At 40.6% G+C, this 27,519-nt stretch overlaps 1 protein-coding gene across 1 annotated transcript in view; it reads right to left on the bottom strand.

Annotated features, from left to right (window-relative positions):
• TMCO1 (transmembrane and coiled-coil domains 1) overlaps window positions 1–27,519 on the bottom strand; it is a 43,312-nt gene that overhangs the window by 1,994 nt on the left and 13,799 nt on the right. The window contains exons 4-6 of the mRNA XM_032317842.1: window positions 24,903–24,949; window positions 23,322–23,389; window positions 16,225–16,369 (exon numbers count right to left, since the gene is read on the bottom strand). Coding sequence (XP_032173733.1) covers window positions 16,225–16,369; window positions 23,322–23,389; window positions 24,903–24,949 — 260 coding nt within the window. The remainder of the gene's footprint in view (window positions 1–16,224; window positions 16,370–23,321; window positions 23,390–24,902; window positions 24,950–27,519) is intronic.

Below are 27,519 nucleotides of genomic sequence, written 5' to 3'. Positions count from 1 at the left end.
TTGTCCAAAATTACAAAGTTTAAATGAAGAGCAAAGTTAGAATTAAAACCCATGTGTCTGGCTTCAGGATCGGATGGATTCTCTCACACAGCAAGAGCTGAAGCTCTGGTCTTCAGAACACACTGCATCCCCACGGGGGGCAGGTGGGGGCGCGCAGATGCACGCCATAGTCACCGACTACCAAACACCCGTGGCAGTAATGGGCCATGACAATACCACATCCAGCCCTTTCGGAAGTGCATACAATCCCCCAATCCTTCATCCTCAGAAATGAGGAGTGCTACAGACTTGAGTGTTCCCATTTCTGACACAGCACACCGTCAGAATACGACAGAATATGGAAATACGCAAACACAACTTTAAGAACTCATTCAAATTATATTTATCAAAAAATACTTCATTCATTCGTTTACGCATCAGTCTACACACTCACAATACTGAAGCCTGTGCTTTGCTTTTTTTATAATTAACATATAATGTATTATTTGTTTCAGGGGCACAAGTCTGTGATTCAACAGTCTGCTATAACACCCAGTGCTCATTGTAACACATACTCCCCAATGTCCATCACCCAGCTACCCCATCCCCCAAACCCCTTGTGGTTTACTTTAAAAAGAAATCTGGGAAGAAGCTAAGGAAAAAAAAAAATCATTAGATCAGGCTGCTTCTCCTTAGCAAAGCTGGAGAATGTACTACTTTTGTAATAAAAATAACTCCTTCATCCCTACTTCTAAAAAGGTGCACAAAACAATAAGAACAAATGATATAATGTCACTAATTTCCAATTTCTTTTATTTAATCAGTAAGTGTTTACTGACCACCTACAATATATGCAGCATTAAGCAAGGCATTACAGGAAATTACTTTAAAGATAAAATTGGGAAAAATAAGACATTACAGAATCAGCTGCTGATAAACACATCCGTCTAGTTAACAAACAATAATACAGTCTAGACAAAACATACTAGACATCCTTGATCAGTTATTCCGTAGAGACAGGGGCCAATTAAGTGAGTCCTTACCATTTTAGAGATAAAAACTAGGATGAAACCTCTGGTGCCCTTTAAATTACATGTTTACTATAATTTAAAGACCACAGCTCAAAGGAAAATAGGAAATACATTGGAGGGTAGTCTGCTGACAGTCTCATTTATGAAATAAAAACATCTAAATGACTACCGGACCCAAGTCCACTGCTGCAGATGGGAAGAGCTCAAACAACAAAAATGTTAAACGGACGCACTTCCGTGGCCAGGCTATGGCCCCTGGCGATCCAGGCAGCTCCGTATTTCGTTCTCCTTCGGCTCTTAGCACAGGCTTCCCTTGGGAACACTAAGTCTGTCAATGTTCATTACTCAAGCATCTATATTTTAATGTAAATGCTTTCTATTTACCGCATGCAATCTTATCCTTGTGAAATTCTAAACAATGTTTAAATTCCTATAGTTTCACATATGAACCCAGGTCTTTTGATGGTTTTTCTTAGATAAAATTTGCTCTGCTTCCCTGTCTGTGAAGTCTTTTTGGTGTAGGAGAGAACTGATGCTCTCAAGATGCAAAAAAGATGGGTAAAAGAAAAAAGAGATCACCATTCTCTCCACAGTACTAATACCATCCAACATTCCATGCCCCTTAAAGTTTCCAAATAGTTCTAAGGACTGGATGCCAGGCCTCAGTTATCCTCACTTTAAAGATGAGAAAGTTGAGACAGACAGGTTAACAGTCAGGATGTGAACGGACATACAACTCAAAGTATAATTTTCCTCTGTTAAACCACTCTTTAAGAGATGGTTATCTTAGTAATAAAAAATAATCTTGTAGCATGCCTGGCCTATAAAAACACTGTTGTAAAGACCATATATAAGCACAAGAATATGTTATATTGTTAAGTAATTAACGCAGGGGCGCCTGAGTGGCTCAGTCGGTGAAGCATCTGCCTTTAGCTCAGGCCATGATCCCAGGGTCCTGGGACTGAGCCCCCAGGTTGGGCTCCCTGGTCAGTGGGAAGCCTGCTCCTCCCTCTGCCCCCCACCCCGCCGTGCTGTCTCTCAAATACATAAACGAAGTCTTTAAAAAAGTAAATGCATATAAATCAAACCCACGGAATGTCCAGCACCCAGAGTGAACCCTAATGTAAACTGGGGACTCTGGTTGACAATGAAGCATTGCGGTAAGCTTGAGGACTAGAACACATGCAGCACCCCGGCGCTGGGGGACATCGTGGGTGAGGGGGAGACTACACACATGCCGGGGCAGTGACAAGATGGGACAGGTCCGTACCTTCCGCTCAATTTTGCGGGGAACCTAAAACTGCTCTAAAAAATAGTCTACACAAAATGCATATAAAAACTGTAAAGATATATAAAAAATAGCAGTTCATATAGCCTTTTCTCATTCCTTGCCTCCAACTTTGAAACATTGCTAAGTGGGATAATTTTTTTTAATCTTTAAAAAATATTTTATTTCTTTATTTAAGAGAGAGCAAGCGAGCAAGCACGAGCAGGGCGGGTAGCAGGAGAAGACAGAGACTCCCCACTCAGCACGGAGTCCAACTTGGAGCTCCCACGACTGTGGAATCATAACCTGAGCAGATGCTTAACCAACTGAGTCACCCAGACGCCCCTAAACAGGATAATTTAAAATGAAGGCAAGGGTGCCTGGGTGGCTCAGTGGGTTAAGCCGCTGCCTTCGGCTCAGGTCATGATCCCGGGGTCCTGGGACCGAGTCCCACATCGGGCTCTCTGCTCAGCAGGGAGCCTGCTTCCCTTCCTCTCTCTCTGCCTGCCTCTCTGCCTACTTGTGATCTCTCTCTGTCAAATAAATAAATAAAATCTTTAAAAATAAAATAAAATAAAATAAAAAATAAAATGAAGGCGAGGGGAGCCTGGATGGCTCATTCCATTAAGCGTCTGCCTTCAGCTCAGGTCACAATCCCAGAGTCCTGGGATTGAGCCCCACATCAGGATCCCTGTGAGCAGGGAGCCTGCTTCTCCCTCTCCTCCTGCTTGTGTGTGTGCACTCTCTCTCAAATAAATAGTAAAATTTTTAAAAAATAAAATAAAGGTGAATATTTCTATGGGTGCTTTCTCAAAGTGCTAGACATTGTTCTAAGTACTTCACATGCATGTTCTCATTTAATCCTCAAAACAACTGAGGCAGGCTTGTTATCCTTACATGCAGATGAGGAAAAGAGTAAACTGTCAGACAGCAATTCAATAAATTCTAACTGAGCATGACACTGTAGCAGATACTGTTGTAGATATTATCTGTTATGTCTTTCAACAACTTTATCTATTAAACTTGACCTGACTGCATTCCCATAATCTCTTAATTCTCCTCCCATTTTTCAGGCCTTCTTAGTAAGACTTAGCTTAGAAATACGTATTTTACTAAGAGACAGAAAAGTTTAATATATTATAAAGATGATATGGAAGAATACTTAACATACATGCAAAACAGAGTTAGATTTGGTAAGGCTATAGAAAAATATAAAACAATAATTTTGAATTTCTGCCCAGTCCTGTGTAATAGGGTAACAACTGAGGAGTTTTATGTCAGAAGGGAAAAACAAAGGAAAAACATTTTCCCATAATCATGACTTCTATTGGCAGGAAACCCAGAAAAATACCACTACAGGATTTGCGTTCCTTCCTCTTTGCAAAGGATGAGAACCGGTGATCAAGAAAAGGAAGTTGTTGGTTGCTCACTGGATATTTTGGGAAGACCCAGGTCACTAGCCATAAACACATTCTGCTAAATGTTATTCCTTAGTCATTTAGCTAAAATAACAGTCATGGCAATCCTCAGTTTATTTGTTAGTTTCTCTGGCACAAGCAACCAGCCTTCACTTCCAATTGATTACAATTTCTCATCAAGTTCCCATAACATCATCTTTACTACATCCACAAAGCTGTTCAGAAATCCGATCACCTCAGATGGCCCCACCCAACAACCCCAGGGTTTTCACATTCTATCTAAACTAGCTGTTTTGGAGAATGATGTAGAGATGAAATATTTACTGGAACCAATGACAGTACCCAGGGGTACCTGAAACACTGCTGGGCTGGCAATCAGAAGACTTAGTCCCAGCACTGGCAAACCAGGCAAAGAAGCAATAAGGCAGTCTTCTCCCCTTAGTGTATCTCCATTGCCCAACCCCCTGGGAAGAAGGGGGATGACTAGATCAATCACTTTCAACCCTTTAGGCCACAGAATCCTTTCTTTAAACAAAAATCTCATGAAAAAACCCACTACAGAAAACAGATAAAATACCATTAGGGACCTGAAGTCTCTTGCTGGGCCCTTCAAGCTTCCCATCAAGCACTTTCAAGGAGCCAAAGTCCCTGTGGCTCTAGCATTCTAGAACGTGACTATCTTGTAACAAATTATACTGCAGATTTCAACATCTATCTTGCAAAGTGGAAATCAAAATTCTGAAAGGAACAGGAGAACATCAAATTTGCACTAGAGTAATACCACTTCCTTTGTAATGCTGATGAACATTTTCCGTCCTAGGGTGTCTAAAGGCCTTGCTTATAATAAAGGTCTTTTTTTTGAGGGGGTAGGGGGATGTCAGGTGATCAAGAAACAGTCCAAATCCCCGTCTCTTACCTAACTGTCTTTCCAATGAAAATCCCCTGAGAGCCTGGTTAGCCCTTTATCTGAGGATCAGTCAAGGAGACTGTTCTGAGTTTTAGTTCAGTGCAGGAAGACAAGATGTATGTTTGTATGTTACACATGTATGTACGTACGTATATATGTATGTATTTTTAATCCTATAATGAACAGTAGGAGGTGGCTGGTACAGAATGGGGTATCTAAGACTCAGAACAAAACTTAAGTCTCCCTGGTTTGAAGAACCAAAGAGCGGGATTTGGGTGACTACAGCAGCTTAAAACTGAGTGAGAAAATCCTAGAAAAACAGTTAACAGAGGAGAAGTTCAAAACTACATTTAAACTCTGCCCAAATCTCTTAAACTATGCAAGTGTGAGCCAGCCTTCAAGCACCCCAACAGAGACTAAAATAACTGAGGTTCGGGTACTGCCTACCACAAAGGAGACAGAGTCTGAAGTTTTGAGTGCCAAGGTAACTGTCTGCTTAACTAAAAAATTGAACACTCTTCCAAAGTATAACAGAATCCAGAGTATCTACCACCTGTCGAAACAAAGTCCAAGATACAATCCACAAGAATTAGACACACCAACAAGAAACCTGACCCATACTTAAGAAAGCTGGCAACAGAGTCCAATCTTCAGATTATCCAAATGTTGGAATCAGTAGATAAGGTCTGTATTTTAAAGCAGCTAAACAGAGGCATCTGGGTGGCTCAAACATCTGGTTAGGCATCTGACTCTTGGTTTCTTTCAGGTCATGATCTCAGGGTCCTGTGATGAAGCCCCACATCAGGCTCTGCACTCAGTGCAGAATCTGCTTGAGATTCTCTCTCTCCCTCTCCTTCTGCCCCTCCCCACCCCTGCTTGAGCGCTGCCTCTCTCTAATAAATAAATAAAATCTTTTTTTTAAAAAAGCAGCTAAATATGCTTTATGCTTAAGGGCTTAAAGTATGTTCACAATAAATTAAGAAATAAGAAATCTCAGCAAGGCAAAAAGATAGCAAAAAAAGAGTCAAACAGAAATTCTGAAACTAAAAAACAATATATCACAATTTAAAAATCGTGTACGCTTAAGGTTAACTCAGATGAGGGATGACAGAGAAGTCAGTAAACTAAACACAGATTAACCAGAAATCATCCTATCTAAAGAGCAGAGAGAAAAAGATTTTTAATAATTGAACAGAGCTGCAGGGTCCTCTTAGACAATACTGAAAAGACAAACATGTAAGAAACTGGAATCAGAAAGGCAGAGAGAAGGAATGGTCGGGCAGGAAAAAAAAACCTCTAGCAGCATTAAAAAAAAAAATTAATACGCTAGGCACATCCAGGCAAACTGCTGAAAACCAAACTTAAAGAAAAAAAATCTAAAAGCTGCCAGAGAAAAGTGACCCATCATCTACAGGGATATAGAGATACAAAGGACTTCTCATCAGAAACAATGGAGGCCAGAACGAAGTGGAAAGGCATTTTAAAATGCTGAAAGGATTAAAACAGACAAATGAGAAAAACCCAGTTAACCCAAAATTCCATGACCAGTGAAAATATCCTTTAGGAATAAAGATAAAAATATGTTAGATAAATGAAGATCAAGAGTACTTGGCACCAGCAGAGAGAGAGAGAGAGAGAGAGAGAGACAAAGAGACAAAGGCATCACCCGACGCTGCCCAGGGAGGGGCTGACACTAAGCAGCGGCGCGCTCAGCTCCTGTTACCCTACGCCAAGCATTCTACACTCCGGAGTCTTCTATCCACTACACACTCTCAGGCCTCCCTGCTTTTACTCACAATGCCAAGAATGCTCCGATAAAGAGCGCCTGGGGGGCTCAGTCGTTCGGTCTTCAGCTCAGGTCAGGATCTCAGGGTCCTGGGATTGAGCCCTACATCGGGCTCCCTGCTCGGCGGGGAGCCTGCTTCTCCTCTCCCTCTGCCTGTCCCTCTGTCTGCCACTCTGCCTACTTGTGCTCTATCAAATAAATACATAAAATCTTGAAAAAAAAAGATGCTCTGATAAGATTGGAAAAGCCCTCCTCATCCTGTTAACTAAAATGGCCCCTTTGCAGAGAACCTTAGCTTCATCCCTTAGCCATTTTGCTTCCAAAGCATGCTTTTTTTCCCCCTCTGATGCCATTTTGTACACACACCCCAAAAGGCATCAATCATACTCTCCTATTACATATGGGTCTGTCTTTCCACACAGATTGTGAGTTTTACAAAGGTAGAAACCATTGCTTTTTACCCTCTATCTTCAGCATCAAAGAAGAACTTGTGGCACTCTATAAAGACTGAATCAATCTTCAGCAATGACAGGCAATATATTAAATAAAGCCTTGAACTCATGCACTCAAACAGTTCACAAAGAGATCAGGTTAAGGTAATACCCAGTCATCTGTTCTTCTCACTTACTAGGTGAGCTCTCATTTTTCTGAACCGCCCACACTCTCTGACTGACTTGAGGATAAGTACTGAAAATGAAAACACTCTGCCTGTGGATGAGCTGTACTGACATTAATGAACTGAGATCTGAGTCTTGAATAAAGTGGCATATGTTAATGATGAGGAACAGGAGCCGGCAGGCACTTGGGTTTTCTCATTTTGATGGCTTTAAGATATACTGACGTGACATAATGAGACCTGCTTTTATACACACACAGGGCGTATCAAAATTCTTTGCCCTAAGAAACCCAAGAGTGAAAAAAAAAAAAATCTACTTATTTTTATCACTCTCCTGAGCGCATATACCTGTTGAAAGAGACAATGACGAATTCTCACTGATACTTTTGCAGATATAGTCATACATACATAAAGTTGCATGTTAAGATACGGGTGACAAAAGAAAGAAAATAAAACTCTTTCTTCCATTCTTCTTCAGAACCACTAATCCTGCTTTCAAAGACAGAGAATTCCATTCATAAGTTTTACAGTCATATAAATTCATTAGACAAGGCCAGTTTCCCCTTAGCTGTTTACCAGGTAAGTTTGCTTGGGTTTTTCCTGAGATTAGAGTACTTTTTATAGAGGAGATCGCCATTTACATAATCTATTGCTAGCTCATAAGAAGAAGAAAATTTAAAAAGCAGGTCCTTTAATTTGGGGAATTAAGGAAATTTCCTTCTATTCTTGAATTCCGTCACTAGCGGGGACTGACTTAGCACCCCAGCTGGAAGCTGGCAGACCTACCATTTCCGCTGCTGCAAATTCACACAAAAGAAACAGTTGCGGTATGAAGGTCAAGGCAGCTAATCATTTAATCACTAAGCATTAAGAAATTTTAAAAAAGGAAAAAGATAAAATGAGAAAAGGTAATTAGATTTATTTTCAGTTAGTGACATATCACTCTGATTCAAGCTATAAAAAGCAACTTTGGGGCTCCTGGGTGACTCAGTGGGTTAAAGCCTCTGCCTTCTGCTCAGGTCATGATCTCAGCGTCCAATCGAGCCCTGCATCGGGCTCTCTGCTCAGCAGGAGCTTCCTCCACCTCTCTCTCTCTGCCTGCCTCTCTGCCTACTTGTGAGCTCTGTCTGTCAAATAAATAAATAAAATCTTAAAAAAAAAAAAAAAAAAAACTTTATCCTATCTTGGGCTGGGGAATAAATATTAAATTTTTAAAATACCCCAAAGGAGGGGGCACTAATTGATCCATCAAAAAATGTGACCCTAAGAACTGTTAACATTCTATATCCTTGTCTTCTGATTATCATAACATGGTAAGGTTACCACCAACCTCTTTTTACCTTTGTGAAAACTGAGACTCACAGAGACTCCAAGAGGTTGACATTCCCAAGGACACTCAGCCAATAAAGTGGCAACAAGGTTCAAACACTGATGTTTTACCTCCAAACACTGTATCTCCTCAACCTTCCAATGCATTCCTCCTCTCTCCCCATCACTTTGAAGTTTCCGAAGTGTCTTAAAATCTATTTCATCAACAGCATAGCATTACTTTTGCTTTCCCTTGAAACCTCTTAAGGCAATAGTGAATTATTTAATAAAATCCTAGCATGGGAAAAAATATGTACTAGATGCAAACCAGATTCATATATACCTATGTGAACTAGTAACACGTCATAAAAATCGTTAGTTTAGATCCAAAGTTCAATCTTTGTTTCCTCTGCTTCTACTCTGAATGACTAATAGAAGTAATTTTAAATGGATTTGTATACCCTCATATTTATAACAATTTTGTAGGTGAAGCTATAGGCAGAAAAATTAACCTTTTAATGTCAAAAGAAACAAAAGTTTCACGAGGGCAAGGCCCCTAATTATGTCAATTTTGTTTAAAACTGTATACTAAGCACCCAGCACAGAGCCTGATACGATATATCTGTGCTCAATTTTGTTGAGTGAATAAATGAACAAAAACCTATCTAGGAATTATTACTAATGTGATAATGATCTCTTAAGAATAGGGTAAGATGACTGAAGCAGAAAGATGCCCTTAAATCAACCTGATATTATGCCCCCATCATAATAAAGGGAGCACTATTGTCACGAAGGGAATAGAGCTGGTTGGTTTAATTATACCATCACTCACATTTAGTAAAGGAAGTGGATTCTCGTTAACCCTGTAGAGATGTTATTAACTGACATATGCAAATATAGTCATAATCTTTCACAAATAAAAAACTTTAAGAACATAAATTCAGCAAACCCAGTGGTCAAAGTAATCACCTCAGCAATTAAACTGTTAACACTTTCAAGGCACTAATAACAAATGTTTCTCACTCTCCTAGACCTATACTCTCATTTACTACTATCAGAAGACTTCCTTGTTAAAACAAGCAAGGCCATCCCCAAAGCTGGAGGTAGCTTGCATAAAATACTCATGGTTTTTACCTGTTTAGCATAAAAATTAACCCTGAGCCAATGAAATTATGGTTTTACTCACTGAGCGAATGAAATTATGGTTTTACTGACTGAAAGGAAAACATGAAAAATTACCCTTTAATACATGGTCTCAAGCTGGTGGAGAATTGAAGGCTTAGGATGACAGTGCTGGGTAAAACGATGCAGTAGCTGTGAACATCAGCTGGCAAATCCTCAAAAAATTCAACATAAAATCGCAGCACGACCCAGCAAGTCCACTTCTGGGTCCGTACCCGGAAGCGTAAGCAGGAACTCAGACAGACATTGGTACACCGCGTTCACAGCAGCCCCGCTCATGACGGGCGAAAGGTGGAAGCGACCCAGCGTCCACCGACAGATACGTGGACAAACAAGATGGGATATATACGCAGTGAGATCTTATTTGGCCTCAGAAAAGGGAGGAAATTCTGACACGTGCTATAACGTGGATGAACCTTGAAAACGTGCTAGTCACAAAAGGACACATATTATATGATTCTACTTCTGTGAAATCAAATCCACAAGTACGAGTGGTCAAATGCGCAGAGACAGAAAGCGGAATGGTGGCTGCCAGGAACTGAGGGGTAGGGGTCATGGAGAGTCGCTATAGGATTTTCAGTGTAGGAAGATGAAAACCTTTAAAGGCGGACGGCGGGGATGGCTGCACAGCAATGTAAATCTACCTCGTGTCATAGAACTGGCCTACTGAAAATGGTTAAACAGTGAATTTTATGTCTATTTTAACACAACAAATGAGAAAGATTGACAGCTCTGCAATGACTGAATACAGGAAACGTGAAAGTAGCGTCTGGACGTCAGAGAGGACTAGGTGGGGAATTCTGCAGAATCCGGCCGCCACAGGCAGTCAGGCTGGCAAGCCTAACCCCCGGACACCCGCAGGCATGACATCTAGATGTCTGGCTACTACTCCATGTTCTTTCGCTCTAAGGGTCACACTGCTCAGCCCACCCTATGACAGCAGCACATTTCGAATGATCTCTTACCTACAGAAGCTATGAATTAAGGAGGAGTGCCTCCCTCAAACACTTGTCACCGGGACTGAACAGCCCTTCCCGTTTCAAAGGTGAATTGAGAAAGGCACTCCAGACACAGACTGCCGGGCTGCGGGCAGGGACGTGCCGCAGTCACGGGCACACCAGATTCAAGACCAGCCATTCACCTCACTGCATTCTTTCGACCCTCTGACTTCTTCGTCTTCGAAAAAAAGAAGCAAGCAAACTGTGATCTCAAATGAATCCCTGTTTTTATGTTTTCCTTCCTAAAAATCACATAAAGTTGACAAAGTAGAAGAGACCACAGAAGGAATACGGTATACCAGTACAAACTCCAAACGGATTGGCTCATCATTTAAAGGCAAAGAATGAAACCGAAAAAGTACTAAGAGAAAACATGGATGAATTTCCTTGTAACTTTGGAGTACAGAAGAACTTTCTAACCATAATTTAAATTCCAGGGGCACTTGGGTGGCTCAGCTGTTAAGTGTCTCCCTTCGGCTCAGGTCATGATCCCAGAGTCCTGGGATGGAGCCCCACGCTGGGCTCCCTGCTCGGCAGGACGCCTGCTTCTCCCTTTCCTGCTTGCCCTTGTGTTCCCTCTCTTGCTCAGTTTCTCTCTGTCAAATAAATAAATTAAAATCTTAAATAAATAAATAAATAAATAAATTCCAAAAGCCATAAAAGACAAATCTGACTGAAAAAAAAAAATCCAGCAAATAAAATTTTGTGTGGCAAAAACCACCGTTAAGTACAAATGAAACACAAATGACAAACTGGAAAATTATATGCAACTTACAGCCCCCGGAGAAAGCTAATCTCCCACCTAAGAGCTTGAAATTCAAAAAAGACCAAAAACCCAATAGAGAAATAGGCAATCTCTTGCCACCAAAGAAAGAAAAGAGTTTATGAACAGCTCTGAGACAGAGATGCTCAATCCAAAATGCAAATTAAAGCCACAATGAGGTAGCGATTCTTATCTATCAGATGGGTAAAAACTCAAAAGAAATTTCTGTGGTAAGGTTGGCAGAAACATGCATTTTCATATCTTGCTCTTGGGAATAAAAAACGGTATAACCCCAATTTGCCAAGTTTATAAATTTATATTTTGGTGTAGCAAAGGTACTTTAAGGTATACGTAGACAATTAAGAAATCATTACCTTGAAAGAGCTGGAGAGGAAAGGAGAAAATACAGATAAAAATAACAAGTAGACAAAAAAAAAAAAAAAAAAAAAAAACAAGTAGACAAAACCAGATAAAAACTCCAATAATATGATGAGGAATATGACCTATCATTATGGAAACTTGAGTCATTCTATGTTGGTTTCCCCATCACTCACTCTTCTCTACATCCCCAAACAAGCAAACAAAAACCTCCAATTCATTATGTTCCCTTAAAACTACTTTATGCCAAGTACATATGTGAAACCAAGTGGCCTACTTTTTTGCCTAAGAATGGCTTCACTGGGGAAATCAAAGTACGTCTATAATTTTAATTTCTGCAAGCCTCCTATTTTATGGCTGCTCATTTTACAGGCACTTCACAATTACCACGTAAACTAAGACCTTAAAAAGTAAACAAAACAAAACAAAAAAGCCCATGGAAATAGCCAATTAACAAGCATTTTAATTCAAAGAGAGAAGCATAATTTTCATAGTAACATTTCAAATGCTAAGGTATGTCAGACTGGATAGAAGTTCACAATCCTCTAATACGCATGCTAACAATTAGTGACGGACAGGTACAGAAAGAATATGCAACTGGTAAAATAAAAATGATAAAAGTAGGTGACTTTGGAGATTTTTCTAAGACTTTTAATATGTTAAAATACCTTGTTTAAAATTGGGGTAACAGGGGCACCTGGGTGGCTCAGTGAATTAAAGCCTCTGCCTTTGGCTCAGGTCATGATCTCAGGGTCCTGGGATCGAGCCCCACATCAGACTCTGCTCAGCAGGGAGCCTGCTTCCCTCCCTCTCTCTGCCTGCCTCTCTGCCTACTTGTGATCTCTGTCAAATAAATAAAATCTTAAAAAATAAAATAAAATTGGGGTAACAAAATTAACCGCCCAAGATGAGTACTGACACTCTGGACGCAGCAACCAGTTAGGGCTCACCACTGATCTTGGGGAAGAGAACTGCACACCAAGAGAAATCTTTCAAATACAATTCTTTTATATTAGCTACACACTCCTATAGCTCTTCCATATTTTTCTCTTATTAGTATCAGTGCATGGAATGGGATAAGGAGAAGTAAAAATTCTGAGTATGCATCCTTCCTGACTCAAAACACATTGACTGTGTGTGTGTCGGGGGTGGGGGGTGGTGCTCCTTTCCTCCCTTCTCTATACTCAATAAGCAATTATTTCATTAAGCTGTGCCCATCTAGGATCTACTGTTCCTATTTTAACTTTATAGCAAAAATTGTACACTGTGGTTCTCAGGGGTTAGCATATCATGCTAGTCCACTGCCTGTTTTTTTTTTTTTTTTTTTTAAAGATTTTATTTATTTATTAGAGAGAGAGAGAGGGAGAGCAAGCACAGGCAGACAGAATGGCAGGTAGAGGCAGAGGGAGAAGCAAGCTCCCCGCTGAGCAAGGAGCCCGATGTGGGACTCGATCCCAGGACGCCGGGATCATGACCTGAGCCGAAGGCAGCTGCTTAACCAACTGAGCCACCCAGGCGTCCCCACTGCCTGTTTTTATAAATAAAGGTTTATCGGAATACAGTCATTCTCATTTACACATTGTCTATGGCTGCTTTCATAGTATAATGACAGAGCTGAGTAGTTACACCAGTCTTTGCCTGAAACTTCAGGGATTAGCAAACTATGGCTGGCCCCTGGCCTAGTTTTGTAAATAAAGTTTTGCTGGAACACAGCCACACTCGTTCATTTACATGCTGTCTAGGACTGTTCTCATATTACAATGGCAGAGTTGAATAGTTACAACAGAGTGTATGACCTGAAAAGGAAATACACAAATATTTACTATCCAGACCTTAACAAAAAATTTGCTAACCACAATGGTAAATGAGCATAGCATTCCTGATAAAATTAACTACTAAACAACCACTTCAACAAACTCTTTGAAATAAGAGAAAGGAATTTAAAGACCAGCTTGAGCTGAACTTCCTCAATGATCATTCTTTTTTTTTTTTTTTAAAGATTTTGTTTATTCATTTGACAGAGATCACAAGTAGACAGACAGAGGCAAGGAGGGGGTGGGGGGGTTGGGGGGGAGCAGGTGCCCCACCGAGCAGGGAGCCTGATGAGGGGCTCAATCCCAGGACCCTGGGATCATGACCTGAGCCGAAGGCAGAGGCTTTAACACACTGAGCCACCCAGGCGCCCCTTCAATGATCATTCTTAACATTTATTTCATTTTAAAAACTCTACAGTTTCAGACAGGGATTTCTAGGTAGCAATGCAAATGCAAATGGTGCATCTAAATGACTATTGTGAGCCACCACATGGAGTATTCGTATCTAAATATGACTTAAAGTAGAACTGTTCTTAGTTGCTGAGAGTAGAATGTATACATCATTTTGTTTTAATAGCATTAGGACATAAGCTGCAATTGAAAGTTTCAGATTTAAATAATCAAATTTAAGAACAATATTCTGGAAATCAACAGACTTCTGCTAAACCAACAAAAGAGATTTATGTTGTCATTGTCTTGGTTTTCACGTTGACTTAGACTAAATGAAATGCTTCACTACAGATGCATCTGGAACGGTGTAGTATACACCTCAGCTACACAAGAATATGACTTCTGGTGGACAGACCCACTTAGCTGCTCCACGAACGTCGCCGACAGCTCTGCGAACCCATCTACTCTCCATTCCCCTATTCCCCGACTCCTACTGAGACCAGCCTCCATCTGGTCACCAAAGCCACACCTGGGACTCTTGTTAGTTCCTCCATTCTCCCTAAGTTCTGGGGCTTTACCTCCATGTATGTCTCAACTTTACCCCCCTCTTTCATCGCTTCAATAGTTCAGAACATAATGGGTTTTTTTGCTTGACAATTCAGAGAGTCTTCTGGTATTTCCCCACCTTGTCAGGCTCCTCTCACATCTATCCTTCAGAAAGCAGTTAATTGTCAGAAAATGATGCCAGAAAGTCTTGAGACCTGGCTGTATTTAATCTACAAAAGGAGGAGGTGGGAGGCAGGCAGACAGAAGGAAGAGCATTCGCAGAAAGTCAGCCTGGGTGAGTGAGGCTAGTAAGAATGGCTGGAGTGCCAGATGAGGGATGAGGTGGGGAAAACATTAAGCAGTAAGATCATGAAGATCTTTGCAAGTTTCAAATATAATTCCATTTCCTACTTATTCTCACATGCCAGGCCAACCGAAAAATCTGCTGCCATTGACAGTACTCAGAAGAGAAGAAACAGAAGTCTCATATGCCAACTTCCCGATGGCAATGCCTGCTGAATGGCAATGTGTTCAAAAACTGAAACATAGAAAGTTCTTAAGCCAGAGACTTTAATTAACCCCTCTCATTTTTTAAAGCCTATTTCAAAAACTACTTCATTCTCTGAACCTTTCTGCCTGAATCTTCCCCCACTAATCAAATGTAAGGGGTCTCTCTGGGCTCTTCCAACCATCTATACTTCTGTCTTGGCTCTCACTGTTTTTCGTTACAAATGTCTGATAATTGGGGCGCCTGGGTGGCTCAGTGGGTTAAGCCGCTGCCTTCGGCTCAGGTCATGATCTCAGGATCCTGGGATTGAGTCCCGCGTTGGGCTCTCTGCTTGGCAGGGAGCCTGCTTCCCTCTCTCTCTCTCTGCCTGCCTCTCCATCTACTTATGATTTCTCTCTGTCAAATAAATAAATAAAATCTTAAAAAAAAAATTAAAAAAAAAAACAAAAAAAAACCCAAATGTCTGATAATCATGGTGCCCAAATGCAAATTCTGTGACATAACCTTGAGTATCTCAACTGTGAATAACCTAAAACCATCAAATTATTACATTTATTTGTGTTCCTGAAGTGACAAAAGTACTGGAGTCTAATGCAGAAGAAATGACACTGGGACGCCTGGGGTGGCTCAGTTGGCCAAGCGTCTGCCTTTGGCTCAGGTCATGATCTCAGGATCCTGGGATCGGGCCCACGTCAGACTCTGCTCAGCACAGAGACTGGTTCTCTAATTCTCCTCTGTGCGCTCCCTCCCTCCTTCCCTCTCAAATAAAATCTTAAAAAAAAAAAAAGAAAAGAAAAAAGATAAAGAAAAGAAAAGGAAAAAAAGAAATGATACTGAAAAGCCTAAACCCACTCTTCATTTTGTATCTTTAGATGATTGTGACGAAGAAGGAACCTAAGAGCTCTAAAGATGGGATATGAAAACCATGTTTAGTTTTATGGCTACTCCCCATCCCAAAGGATCAGAAATCTAGACCTACGCACATCTGAGGCAGTTTTAGAGGGGCACCTGGGTGGCTCAGTTGGTTAAGCGTCTGCCTTTGGCTGAGATTTGTGATCCCAGGGTCCTGGGACTGGCCACGCATCGGGTGCTCTGCTCAGCGGCGAGAGTGCTTCTCCCTCTCGCTCAGCCTGCTGTTCTGCCTACTTGGGCTCTCGCTCTGTCAAATAAATGAATATAATCTTTAAAATAAGTAAATAAAATAATAAAATAAAACAGCTTTAGAGGATCCATTGGGATTCTAAATTATTTCTAGTATTAAAGAAGTAAAGGCTAATATAGATGTGAGAGCAAGGAAGAATGTATGTATTTAGGACTGGATATGATCACTCACCTGTCGAATTGACATGGTACAGAGAATATACAGAAAGATGAAGGAACAGTCTGTGGTGTCATCCCCCAGGAGGTTTCGATGAGACAGTCCTTGGATATAGGAAAGGGGGGTGAAAGGGAGCTTTGCCACCACTCTACCATCAAATCTAAAAAGGAAAAAACAAAGAATTGTTATTTTTGGAAGACTGACAAGCCTCTTAGTTCCAGGGAAGAATCTGAGACAGAAATAGAACTCTAAGTCCCTTGATCTCTAAAAAACAAAGAATGATATTTTAAAAAGAGACCTAAAGAACAAAAATCTAAGGAAGGGCCTAGATTTTTCCATCAATCTTTTTCTAAACTAATGAGTCTCAATTTTTTCAGTATCAGAAGCCCTAAACACAATGAAAAATTGAGATCCCTACATTGTTTAAAGGTTATAGCTATCACTATTTACTGCTTTAGAAATTAAAACTGCGGAATGTTAAAAAATAGTTACTAAATCATTTAAAAGGTAGCAATAAATTCATTATATATTAACACAAATATTTTTATGAAAAATAACTATCTTTTCTAAAACAAAGTAAAAAGAAAGGCTTTTTTTTTTTTCCCTTTTGGCAAATATCTTTAATGTTTTGTTTAATAGAATACTGCTGGGTTCTCATAGCTGCTTTAGTATTCAGGCTGTTGCAATGATACACATCATGAAACCCTGAACCCTCTGGAAAATTCCACTGTACACTAAAAAGAGAGTAAGAATAAAGAAAGAAAATAACATCTTAGAATTATTCTGGCAGTAATGTTCATCTCAAGGACTTCCCAAGAGTCTCAAAGAGCTCTAGGAATCCCCAGATCATACTTGAGAATCACTGTTCTGAACCATGACACCATTAAGATTTTATTTTTTTTTTAAAGATTTTATTTACTTATTTGTCAGACAGAGATCACAAGTAGGCAGAGAGGCAGGCAGAGAGAGAGGAGGAAGCGCCCCACCCAGTAAGATTTAAAAAACCCTCTTTTCCAAGACTCCCAATACACACCTTAAACAGGCTAAACATTTCTGAATAGAAATTCATGGAGTATATAGTGGAGAATGAAAAAAGTCGATTCTTAAAATTCATACACGATAATCTCAGATAACTTTTAACATACTATTAGTGTTTGAAAGTATTCTTTTTTACTTTTTCTAAAATAGAAAAGAGAACTGTTTTTAAAAGAGAAAAGCTTGGGGCGCCTGGGTGGCTCAGTGGGTTAAAGCCTCTGCCTTCAGCTCAGGTCATGATCCCAGTGTCCTGGGATGGAGCCCTGCATCAGGCTCTCTGCTAAGCAGGAAGCCTGCTTCCTCCTCTCTCTCTTTGCCTACCTCTGCCTACTTGTGATCTCTGTCAAATAAATAAATAAAACTCTTTTAAAAAAATTTTTTAAAAAGCAGAGATATAGCCTGTAACTTTTAGATGCTCACAGTCTTTTGGTGTGCACACAACAATAATACTTCTACAACAATGAAAACTTTTAGTGTGCACACAATAATAATATATATTTTTAAATGCACAGGGCAGGGCGCCTGGGTGGCTCAGTGGGTTAAGCCGCTGCCTTCGGCTCAGGTCATGATCTCAGGGTCCTGGGATCGAGTCCCGCATCGGGCTCTCTGCTCAGCAGGGAGCCTGCTTCCCTCTCTCTCTCTCTCTGCCTGCCTCTCCATCTACTTCTGATTTCTCTCTGTCAAATAAATAAATAAAATCTTTTAAAAAAATAAATAAATAAAATAAATGCACAGGGCACAAAGACCAGAACAAAAACATGAATTACAGCCGAGCAGTTGTGCTCCTTGGTATCTATCCAAAGGAGTGAAAAACTTACGTGCACAAAAGAACCTACACCCGGGTGTTTACAGCAGCTTCACTGATAATTGCCAAAACTTGGAAGTAAATCAGGTATCAATGGACAAACCGGTGCATCCAGACAATGAAATATTATTCAGTGCTACAACAAAATGGGCTATTGGCCACGAAGACATGGAGGGACTTTAAATGGATATTACTAAGTGAAAGAGGCCAATCTGAAAAGGCTATATACGCTTGCGTGAGTCAAACCATATGACCGTCTGAAAAAGGCAAAACCTGGAGCCAGTAAAAAGATGAGTGGCTGCGGAGTTGGGGTGGGAGAGAAAGGGACGAATGGGCGGAGCTGAAGAGTTTTAAGGCAGTTCACCTACTCTGTATGATACCACAATGGTGGCTACCTGCCATTATACATTTGTCCAAACTCACTAATGTACACTAAGAGGGACCCCTAATGTAAGCGGTGGACTCCGGGTGGCTGGGCGCTAGCCCAGGCTCGCCAGCTCAAACAAGTGCACCACTCCCTCGGGGGAAGTTGCTAGTGGTGAAGGTCATGCATGGGGCAGAGGGTAGATGGGAAATGTCTGTACTTTTCTCTCAATTTTTCTGTAAACCTAAAACTGCTCTAAAACGATACCAAGTCTTATTAAAAAATCAAACAGCACTTGAATAAATAGTAAAACACTTACATGAACCTCCACACCAGTACTGCAAAACAAAACAAGTAAAAAGCTACTGTTGCCAGTATTCTGAATAAGAAAGTTGACGAAAAGAAAACAATATACTGAAATACAAAGAGCAAAGAACAGTCTTCCTTCTTGCCAATAGAAGCCTTCTACAAGAAGCTTGAATATAATGATGTTTTTCGTAACATTTTCCTCCTGAAGATACTGTATTTGACTTCTTTGAACTCCATGGCTTTGCGAAAAGGCATCTGATATTTTATCTTGTACTGATGAACTCCATAAATAGTCAGGCATTTCAATATTAGTCTAAGGCCTAAAAGTGTAATCAACAGTTGCTGAATAATCATTATACAGTACATGCTTTTCAGATATGGGCCTTGACTCAAGAGCTTTAAGCATGGAAAAATAAAATAGAAATACATAGGACATTGTGGACCAAATGAGAGACTGCTGTTCAGTGTTAGATGGTCCACACGTGACAATGCTATGAAAATCCTCCAGAGAAAGCCCGTGGGGCCTCTGCTGATGATGGAAGTGCTTTGTCCCCCACATGTTCTTCTATATGGCTTTGAAAACCTCAGTCCTCTAGAAATTTCACAAGTATCAAAGCAGCAATACAACTATTATATTCATTTGGTCCCCATTTTTATTAGACTATCTTTACTATTTCATTATTAAGTATTTTACTCTCTTCTGGTGGGTTGTTTTTTATTTTATTTTATTTATTTATTTGACAGAGAGAATGAGACCACAAGCTGGGAGACAGACAGGAAGAAGCAGGCTCAGTGGGGAGCCAGGGGTGGGGCTGGATCCTAGCATCTTGGGATCATCACCCGAACTGAATGCAGCTGCTCAACTGACCAAGCCACTCAGGTGCCCCTGTTCTGGTTGTTCTAATTCAACTTAGAACTAGAGAGGAGGGGCGCCTGGGTGGCTCAGTCAGTTAAGTGGCTGCCTTTGGCTCGGGTCATGATCTCGGGGTCCAGGGATCGAGTCCCATATTGGGCTCCCTGCTCAGCGGAGAGTCTGCTTCTCCCTCTCCCTCTGTCTGTTCTGCCTACTTGCGCTATCTCTCTGTCAAATAAATAAATAAAATTTAAAAAAAAAAAAAAAAGAACTAGAGAGGAGAAGAAGGTGGCAGAGAAGACAGGATGGAGGGGAAATTTTGGAAAGAATGAGACCAAGTTATTTGTCTGATCATGTGATTATCTATCTAGAAAATTAGAGAACCAAACTAAAACATACCAGACCCTATTAGAGTTCAGCAAGATGGTCAGTTACAGAATAAAGTAACAAAAATTGGTAACCTACTTTTATACCAGTAGTAATGAGTTAGAAGATATAAAATGCATGCAAGACTTACTTGGAAAGAAACTACAAAAGCACATAAAACGGACTTAGCAGAAACACGATGTTTCTAGAATAGGAATATTTAAAATTATAAAGGTGTCTGATACTTCAAAACTAACATAAAATAAATAACATCTGAGTCAAAACTCAAATGGGATTATCTTAAAGGGAAGCTGATACACGAGTGATTCTAAAATTCACATGAAAGAATGTGTATCTCAGGAACAGTGAACAGTGTAGTCAGAACACAATAGTTTGTAAACAGTAAAAAGAAATAAAGTTGGAACAGGCTGGGGTCAAAGCATGGTGACGCCAGGTTGAAGTCCAGACTCAAGTCAGGAGTCTGAGTGGCACGATGCTATGAAAGGACTTTAGAGTCAGAGAAACGAGTTATACTCCGGCTCAACATTTACTAGCTTCACGATCTTGGGCAAGTTAAATAACTTGGAGTCTCATATTCTCATCAGTAAAACAAAGACTGTAATACTCATCTCGGAAGGCTGTTAAGATGACAAGGGCAACACACATAAAGGCCAACAGTGGCCAACACACAACTACTATTCCATCAGGAGCAGATGCGGTTATTAGACAATGGGTACGTGTTTTGGGGATGGTCAACTTAAAGCTGCAGTGACAGGAGGCCGCTGAGGATGGAGAGCAGCTAGGAAGCTACTGCAGGCCCGAGGTCAAGGGGTAACAGCAGAGAGGAAAGGCGATGGGCTGAAGCTATGCTAAGAGCTGGTGTAGCGTGGATGAAGAGGAGAGGGAGGAGGCAAGGACAGAGGGATGGAAGGGCAGACAGATGGAGGACTCGAAAGACACAGAGAGGCAGAATAAACAGAACTGTTAACTGGCGGAACCGGGGACTGACACTGCCGGTGCCCGGCACTGACTCTGGGACAGGGTGGAAACACAAGAAATGTGGGCTGAGAGGAAGAGAAGGAGGGAAGCAACGAAGCTTTCAGTCCCAGCTGACCAGAAATGGGAGCCACGGAAAGACACACAAGTATCAGGAAGAGCGATGCTTTGGCAGAGAACATGACAGGTTCCAAGTGAGTCTCAAAAATAACGTAGAGAGAAACAAGCCTCTTTGAGGCCCAGGGACAGGCTGGTCTGAAGCCCAAGGGAGCAGCAAATACAACCGAGGTGGGGAGCTCTTGTTATAAAACTTCTCTCTCTCTCTAAAATTTCTCTCTATAATGGATCTTCAACAAGTTACAATGACCCCCACATAAAAAAGAACACTAACTTTTTAACTAGTAAATCAATATTTCTTATAGAGATGTCTATTCTACTTGAAGGGAACAAGCAGCGTGAGGGCTCAGACTGTGCAATTTTCTTTTATCTCCCAGTGTGAGGCACAAAAAAAATGGCATGCAGCTCTTCAACCCGAATAAATATTAAAAATAGTTGAAACCTATAAATATTCATGTAGTACACTCACAGAAAATTGAAAACTGGAGAGAGAAAAATCAAAGGCAGGCAAGTGAAAATGATTACTGACTCAAAGAAAGAAACATAAGAAATACATTATAATACTTTGTAGTTATGTGATTCTATGATTATAATCAAATATATTAGCTTCATTTAGTAACTGAACCAACTATGAATTCAAATCAAAACTGTATACCAAGTTCTAGTTTTAAACACAGAAAAGAATGAAAGAACTGGAAAATTCTTCTAAAAAGGTAATCTAACAAATTCCTCCTACTGTAAATAACGAACATAAGCCAAAATGATTTATTTCCATGTTTCACAACTTAGTTTACAAGTCAAGACTTCTCCCGACTTAAGCCTTATGCCAACACTCTCATCATTAAAGAAATATAGTCTTTGAAAATTAGATTTACAGTACTACCCTGTCAACAGGATGCACACAATTGTGAATTATTTTGAGAATTATTTTGTTGATAGGTTAATACTGAGATAAACAGTCTGAGTATTTAATGCTATTAGCCTGTCTTATTACAAGACTCTGAGCTCTCCCAGGCTAAAATAAACTATGACCTAAGAGTCAGCAAAAGACGTTTTCATCTGGGCCGAAGCCTTTATTTGTTGGATGAAGACCCTTGATTTTGGTAACTGGATTGAAGTTATCTAAGAAAATGTCCACGTTCTCAGGAAATATACACTTTAGTAGTTATGGGGGCTCCTGACTGGCTGTCGGTTAAGCATTTGCCTTCAGTTCACATCATGATTCCAGAGCCCTGGGATTGAGCCCCGCGTTGGGCTCCCTGCTTAGCACAGAGTCTGTTTCCCCTCTCCTTCTGCCACTTTCCCTCTCCCTCTGCCAATCTCTCTGCTTATGCTCTCTGTCAAATTAATGAATAAAATCTTTTTAAAAAAATTTAGTAGGGGGGGGCGCCTGGGTGGCTCAGTGGGTTAAGCCTCCGCCTTTGGCTCATGTCATGATCTCAGGGTCCTGGGGTCGAGCCCCATATTGGGCTCTCTGCTCAGCAGGGAGCCTGCTTCCCGCTCTCTCTCTGCCTGCCTCTCTGCCTACTTGTGATTTCTGCCAAATAAATAAATAAAATCTTAAAAAAAAAAAAAATTTAGTAGGGGCGCCTGGATGGCTCAGTGGGTTAAGCCTCGGCCTTCGGCTCAGGTCATGATCTCAGGGTCCTGGGATCAAGCCCCGCATCCGGCTCTCTGCTCAGCAGGGAGCCTGCTTCCCTTCCCCTCTCTCTGCCTGCCTCTCCGCCTACTTGCCTACTTGTAATCTCTGTCTGTCAAATAACTAACTAACCAAATAAATAAATAAATAAATAAATAAGTAGTTATGGATAAAGGGGCATGAACCCCATAACAATCTTGAATAATACATACATAATGTATGTGTGAATGACTACATAAATGATAAGAGAAACAGAAAAAGAAAGAAAATGGAGCAAAATATTAACAATTGTGAGTATGGATAATGAATATATTATTTTTGTAACCTTTCTATAAATTTGAAGTATCAAAATAAACTATTACCAAAAAAGCTCGAGCGGCTGGGTGGTTCAGTCACTTAAGCATCTGCCTTTGACTTAGGTCAAGATCCCAGGGTCCTGGGATCAAGTCTCCCTGATGAGCAGGGAGCCTGTTTCTCCCTCTCCTTCTGTCCCCTGCTTGTGCTTGCTCTCTCTTGCTAGTGCCCCCCCAAATAAAGAAAATCTTTAAAAAAAAACGGTAATTGCTCATAAATACACACATATATAGAACAACAGTTAGGTAAAACCGTATTATTAAAGGATACTCACATGGAATTGAACATTCCCATTAGGGCAGTAAAACAAAAGCCAATTGCAAACATGGATTTCATTCGGACCTGTAAAGAGACCAGCACATTGTCATTTCACACTAAAGAAAACCACTACTAAGGCACACTCCAAAATTCTGGTTTCACGTCACACTGCACTCCATAGCAATAAGCTGCTTATTGGCTAACCGACCCTCCACCTCCAAGCCCTTCTCCTTGTCCCCTTCTGATGAATAGTATTGGGGTGGCCATGGGACCCAGTTCTGGTACCAGTACCAAACAGGACTTTAAAGGGACAAAGTTGACCAGTATCCCTTTAGGCCTTTGGTCCATTCTTCCTGCCTGGAATGAAGAACATAATGTCTGAAGATAAAGGATAAAGTACCATCAAATAACCAAACAACCATAATCTAAGAATGGCCAACCTAAGTCCTTAATAACATTACTGAGCTGTTACACCAGCCCAGGACTACCAAACCCTGGCCTTCTTGAACAAATGAAAAAAAAAAATCTTTATCTGTTTAAGTCATTGTTATAATTAGGTATTCTGTTACTTGCAGCTAACTTCTTACTTAATTACAAATGTGGTAAAAGTATAAATAAATAAAAGATCATAACGATGTAAGAGTAACAATCATTATCTCTGGGTGACAGGTTCTTTTTTAAAGATTTTATTTTTTTATTATTAATTTTTTATACAATTTTATTTTTAAGTAATTTCTACACCCTTTGTGGGGCTCGAACTCATGACCCTAAGATCAAGAGTCTCATGCTTTTCTGACTGAGCTAACTTGAGCTCCTGGATGACAGGTTTATCAGCAATTTTTCCTCTCTTCTTTCTATAGTTTCCAAATTTGGTCCTATAAACACTTAATTAGTAGGTCAACAGAAAAGCTATTTTCAAAAAGATGCACTTCTAAATTACAGCCTTACTCAATAAGAATTGCAAGAAACAGAAGCTAATATAGCAAAGGTCTCTTAGAAAGCAAAGACAACTGTTGCACAGTTCAGATGTCCTGTGATAATAGTATAGAAATTAAATAGAAAAATTAGTCAAGCCATATAATTAGCCTACGCATGCCTTAGAAAAACTCTTGAACAAACTCTACTCTTTATAAATGATGACTAATGGGTAATAAAATCATTTCTCTTTACACTTTACGGTATGCCTGACGCGCAGAACCAAAGGCCTCGTGAAGAACAAAGGCAACAAGAAAGGCCGTCTGTGAGGCTCCGGCTCAGAGGCTGCGGGACACAGGTCACCCGAAAACCGAAGATTCGGCAATGACACGAGAGTAAAAGAAAACAGACTACTCCATTTGAAACATGAGGGCTAAGCTAAGCAAAAACTGTGTGAAAGGGACAAATTATGACCCCCGAGACAGCCCGAAAGGTATTCTCTCATTACTGAAATGAAGTTTAAGCCCAGGAGCATATTTTCACTTCCACCTGGCCCAGGAACACCCATGACATTAGTGGGTGAATTTCTGAAAAGGTACGTACAGTGTATTTAATGCAAATCAGAGTCTTATTCTATAAAACTTGTTGTAGTTTACCACAATATTACACTTCAGACTCTTACCATGGAGAGGTCTCTGTTGTTATTTTTCAGTTTCTCTTCCTGCCTCTCTGAAAAGAATTAACAAACTGATTAATATACACAATGCTGAGCACAAGGCAGATGTTAAACTGTCACTGACTGGTGACTATAAAAGCACTTCTGTCTCAGGATCACTTAGTAATAACATCAGCTAAACAGCTGTGGTACTGTATACTTTATATTCGCAGAAAATGCAAATGCAGCAGAGCACCAAAATATTTTTATTTAAATAAATAAAAATCTTTAAAGATTAATTAAAAATTACCTCTGGTATTAAGTGTCTTAACTATACATTAAGATACACTTTTATACTATACTGATGGAAAGTGTAAACATAATTTTTGTTAATTAGGCTTCAAATATGAGTTATTTATCTCTCGTGTTTTTCCCCCTCTTTCAGTTACTTCAAGAGAGCAGAGTCTAAAAGTAAAAGCCAATCAAGACAAATTTAAATTTCAGGTTCTTTCATATTACAGACTAATTACTCTAAAAATAAGCATAGGTTTTTAGTTAAGAGAATTAGAAAGCTAGAAAATTTCACATATATTTTAAGAAAGTTGTTATATACACACAACCCAAAATACTTAACAAAGTCTCAACTGCACATCAATGCCATTATTTGCTGAATTCCATCAATGCAGGGATTTCATTGTTTCCAGAAAGAAACTGAGGTTCCGCGAAGGGCAAGTGACTTGGTAGAGAACCTGTGAGCACTCCGTGGCAAAGCCAGGACAAGACTCCGAATTTCCCAACTCTCAAGCCAGTAATCTCTACGTACCCTCTACTACTGCTTTCTTTGGTCATGATTACCATCACCAGGATTAATTACTTCAACAAACACTGATTATCTACCACATTCCAGGCACTCTTCTGAGCACTGGGGATACACAAATGAACAAAAAACACAAAAATCCCCACCTCACAGGAAGAATACAAAATAAAAATACAATATCCTCTAAAACAAAAATATATACCACTAGAATAAACTGGTGTGAGGGCAAGTAAATGTGGGCAGGTACGGGAAAGGAGGAACAAAGAGGCCTACAGGAGGGCGGCCTGCAGAGTGGACTGCGGCTTCCCAACAGCACAGAGCGGGATGAAGACATGATCCCTTGCCCTGAACGGCTCCTGTCCAGTTTGTTCTCCAGGGAAGGGAAGAATATGGGCAGGAGAGAGTGGGATGCTGGAGATGTATGGAACAAAATGAAGAAAAATGAATGGAGCTAAGGTCTATCCTGGTCGGGGGGAGCGCCTTTGCCATCTGGGCAGTCCTCTTACAATGTAACAAGATGTTTTTAAATTGGGGGTTGAGGGCTGGGGTATAAGATGATGAGAAGGTAAACGGGCATAAAACAACTATTGAGGGAAGGGACTACCACTACAAAATAAAAAGGTAGAGGAGATCACCTATGCTAGAGGCCTTGGCATAACCCTGCCTCCCTCCTTTCTCACCCAAACACCACATCCTATTAATTATGCCTCGTAAGTATTTTTTGAAGATGTATTTATTTGAGAAAGAGAGAGAGAGAAAGGAGTGTGCACGCTCTGGGGAGTGGGGGGGGGGGGAGGGAGAGGCAATTTCAAGCAGACTCCCTGCTGAGCAAGGAGCCCGATACGGGGCCTGATCCTAGATCAAAGATCATGACCTGAGCCAAAACCAAGAGTTGAACACTTAACTAACTGAGCCCCCCAGGCACCCCACATACCTCATAAATACTTATGAAACCTCCCCCCCCATTACCATGTCCTTAGGATTTCTAACCACTTTACCTATATTGCTTCAAGTCTCCAAGCATCTCACTGCCTCCAAACTTGCTCCCTCAAATTCATCTTCCACAAGGCTGCCCGTCAGATCTACCTAAGACGTAAAACTGACCAAAATTATGATACTCCCCAGCTTAAAATTCTGGCATGGCCTTTCCCCCCTACAAGCTCATGTTCCAGTGTCACTGACAAGTCTGATGTCTATCCCTGCAGCCTCATTTCCAATCCCTCACATGAACTGTACTGCAGAGGTTCCTGCAACACCAAAAAAACGTAAGCTGCTCTTGATGTGAAACTTTTCTCTAGATCCAGTGCCTTTGTCTATGAAGTCCTTTCTACTTGGGTGACCAACTGTCCCAGTTTTTCCAGGATTGTTCCAGTTTTAGCTCTAAAAACCACACATCCCAAGAAACTCCTCAGTCTCGACCAACTGGGATTTCTACCTAGAATATTTTATTCTGTCCCTAGCCACGCCCTTCCTGGTTAGCTAGTTCTCAACTTTTAAGTCTCAGCTCTCTGTCACCTCCTTTTTAAAATCTTGACTCCTTAGTCAATAATGTTCTACAGAATTTCCTTTTCCTTTTTTAGATTTTATTTATTTGAGAGAGAGAGAGCACAAGCAGGGGGAGCAGCAGAGGGAGAGGGAGAAGCAGGCTCCCCAGTGAGCAAGAATCTTGATGTGGGGCTCAATTCCAGGACCCTGGGATCACGACAAGAGCCAAAGGCAGACGCTTAACTGACTGAGCCACCCAGGCACCCCTATAGAGTTTTCTATAATTATGAAGATATTCTCTATCTGTGCTGGCAATAAAGTAGTCACTAATTACATGTGGCT

The sequence above is a fragment of the Mustela erminea genome, chromosome 17 (assembly GCF_009829155.1).
Source record: "Mustela erminea isolate mMusErm1 chromosome 17, mMusErm1.Pri, whole genome shotgun sequence".
Lineage (NCBI taxonomy): Eukaryota > Metazoa > Chordata > Mammalia > Carnivora > Mustelidae > Mustela > Mustela erminea.
Note: the sequence above shows the minus strand (reverse complement) of the source record. Positions and strands in the feature narration are given on the sequence as shown.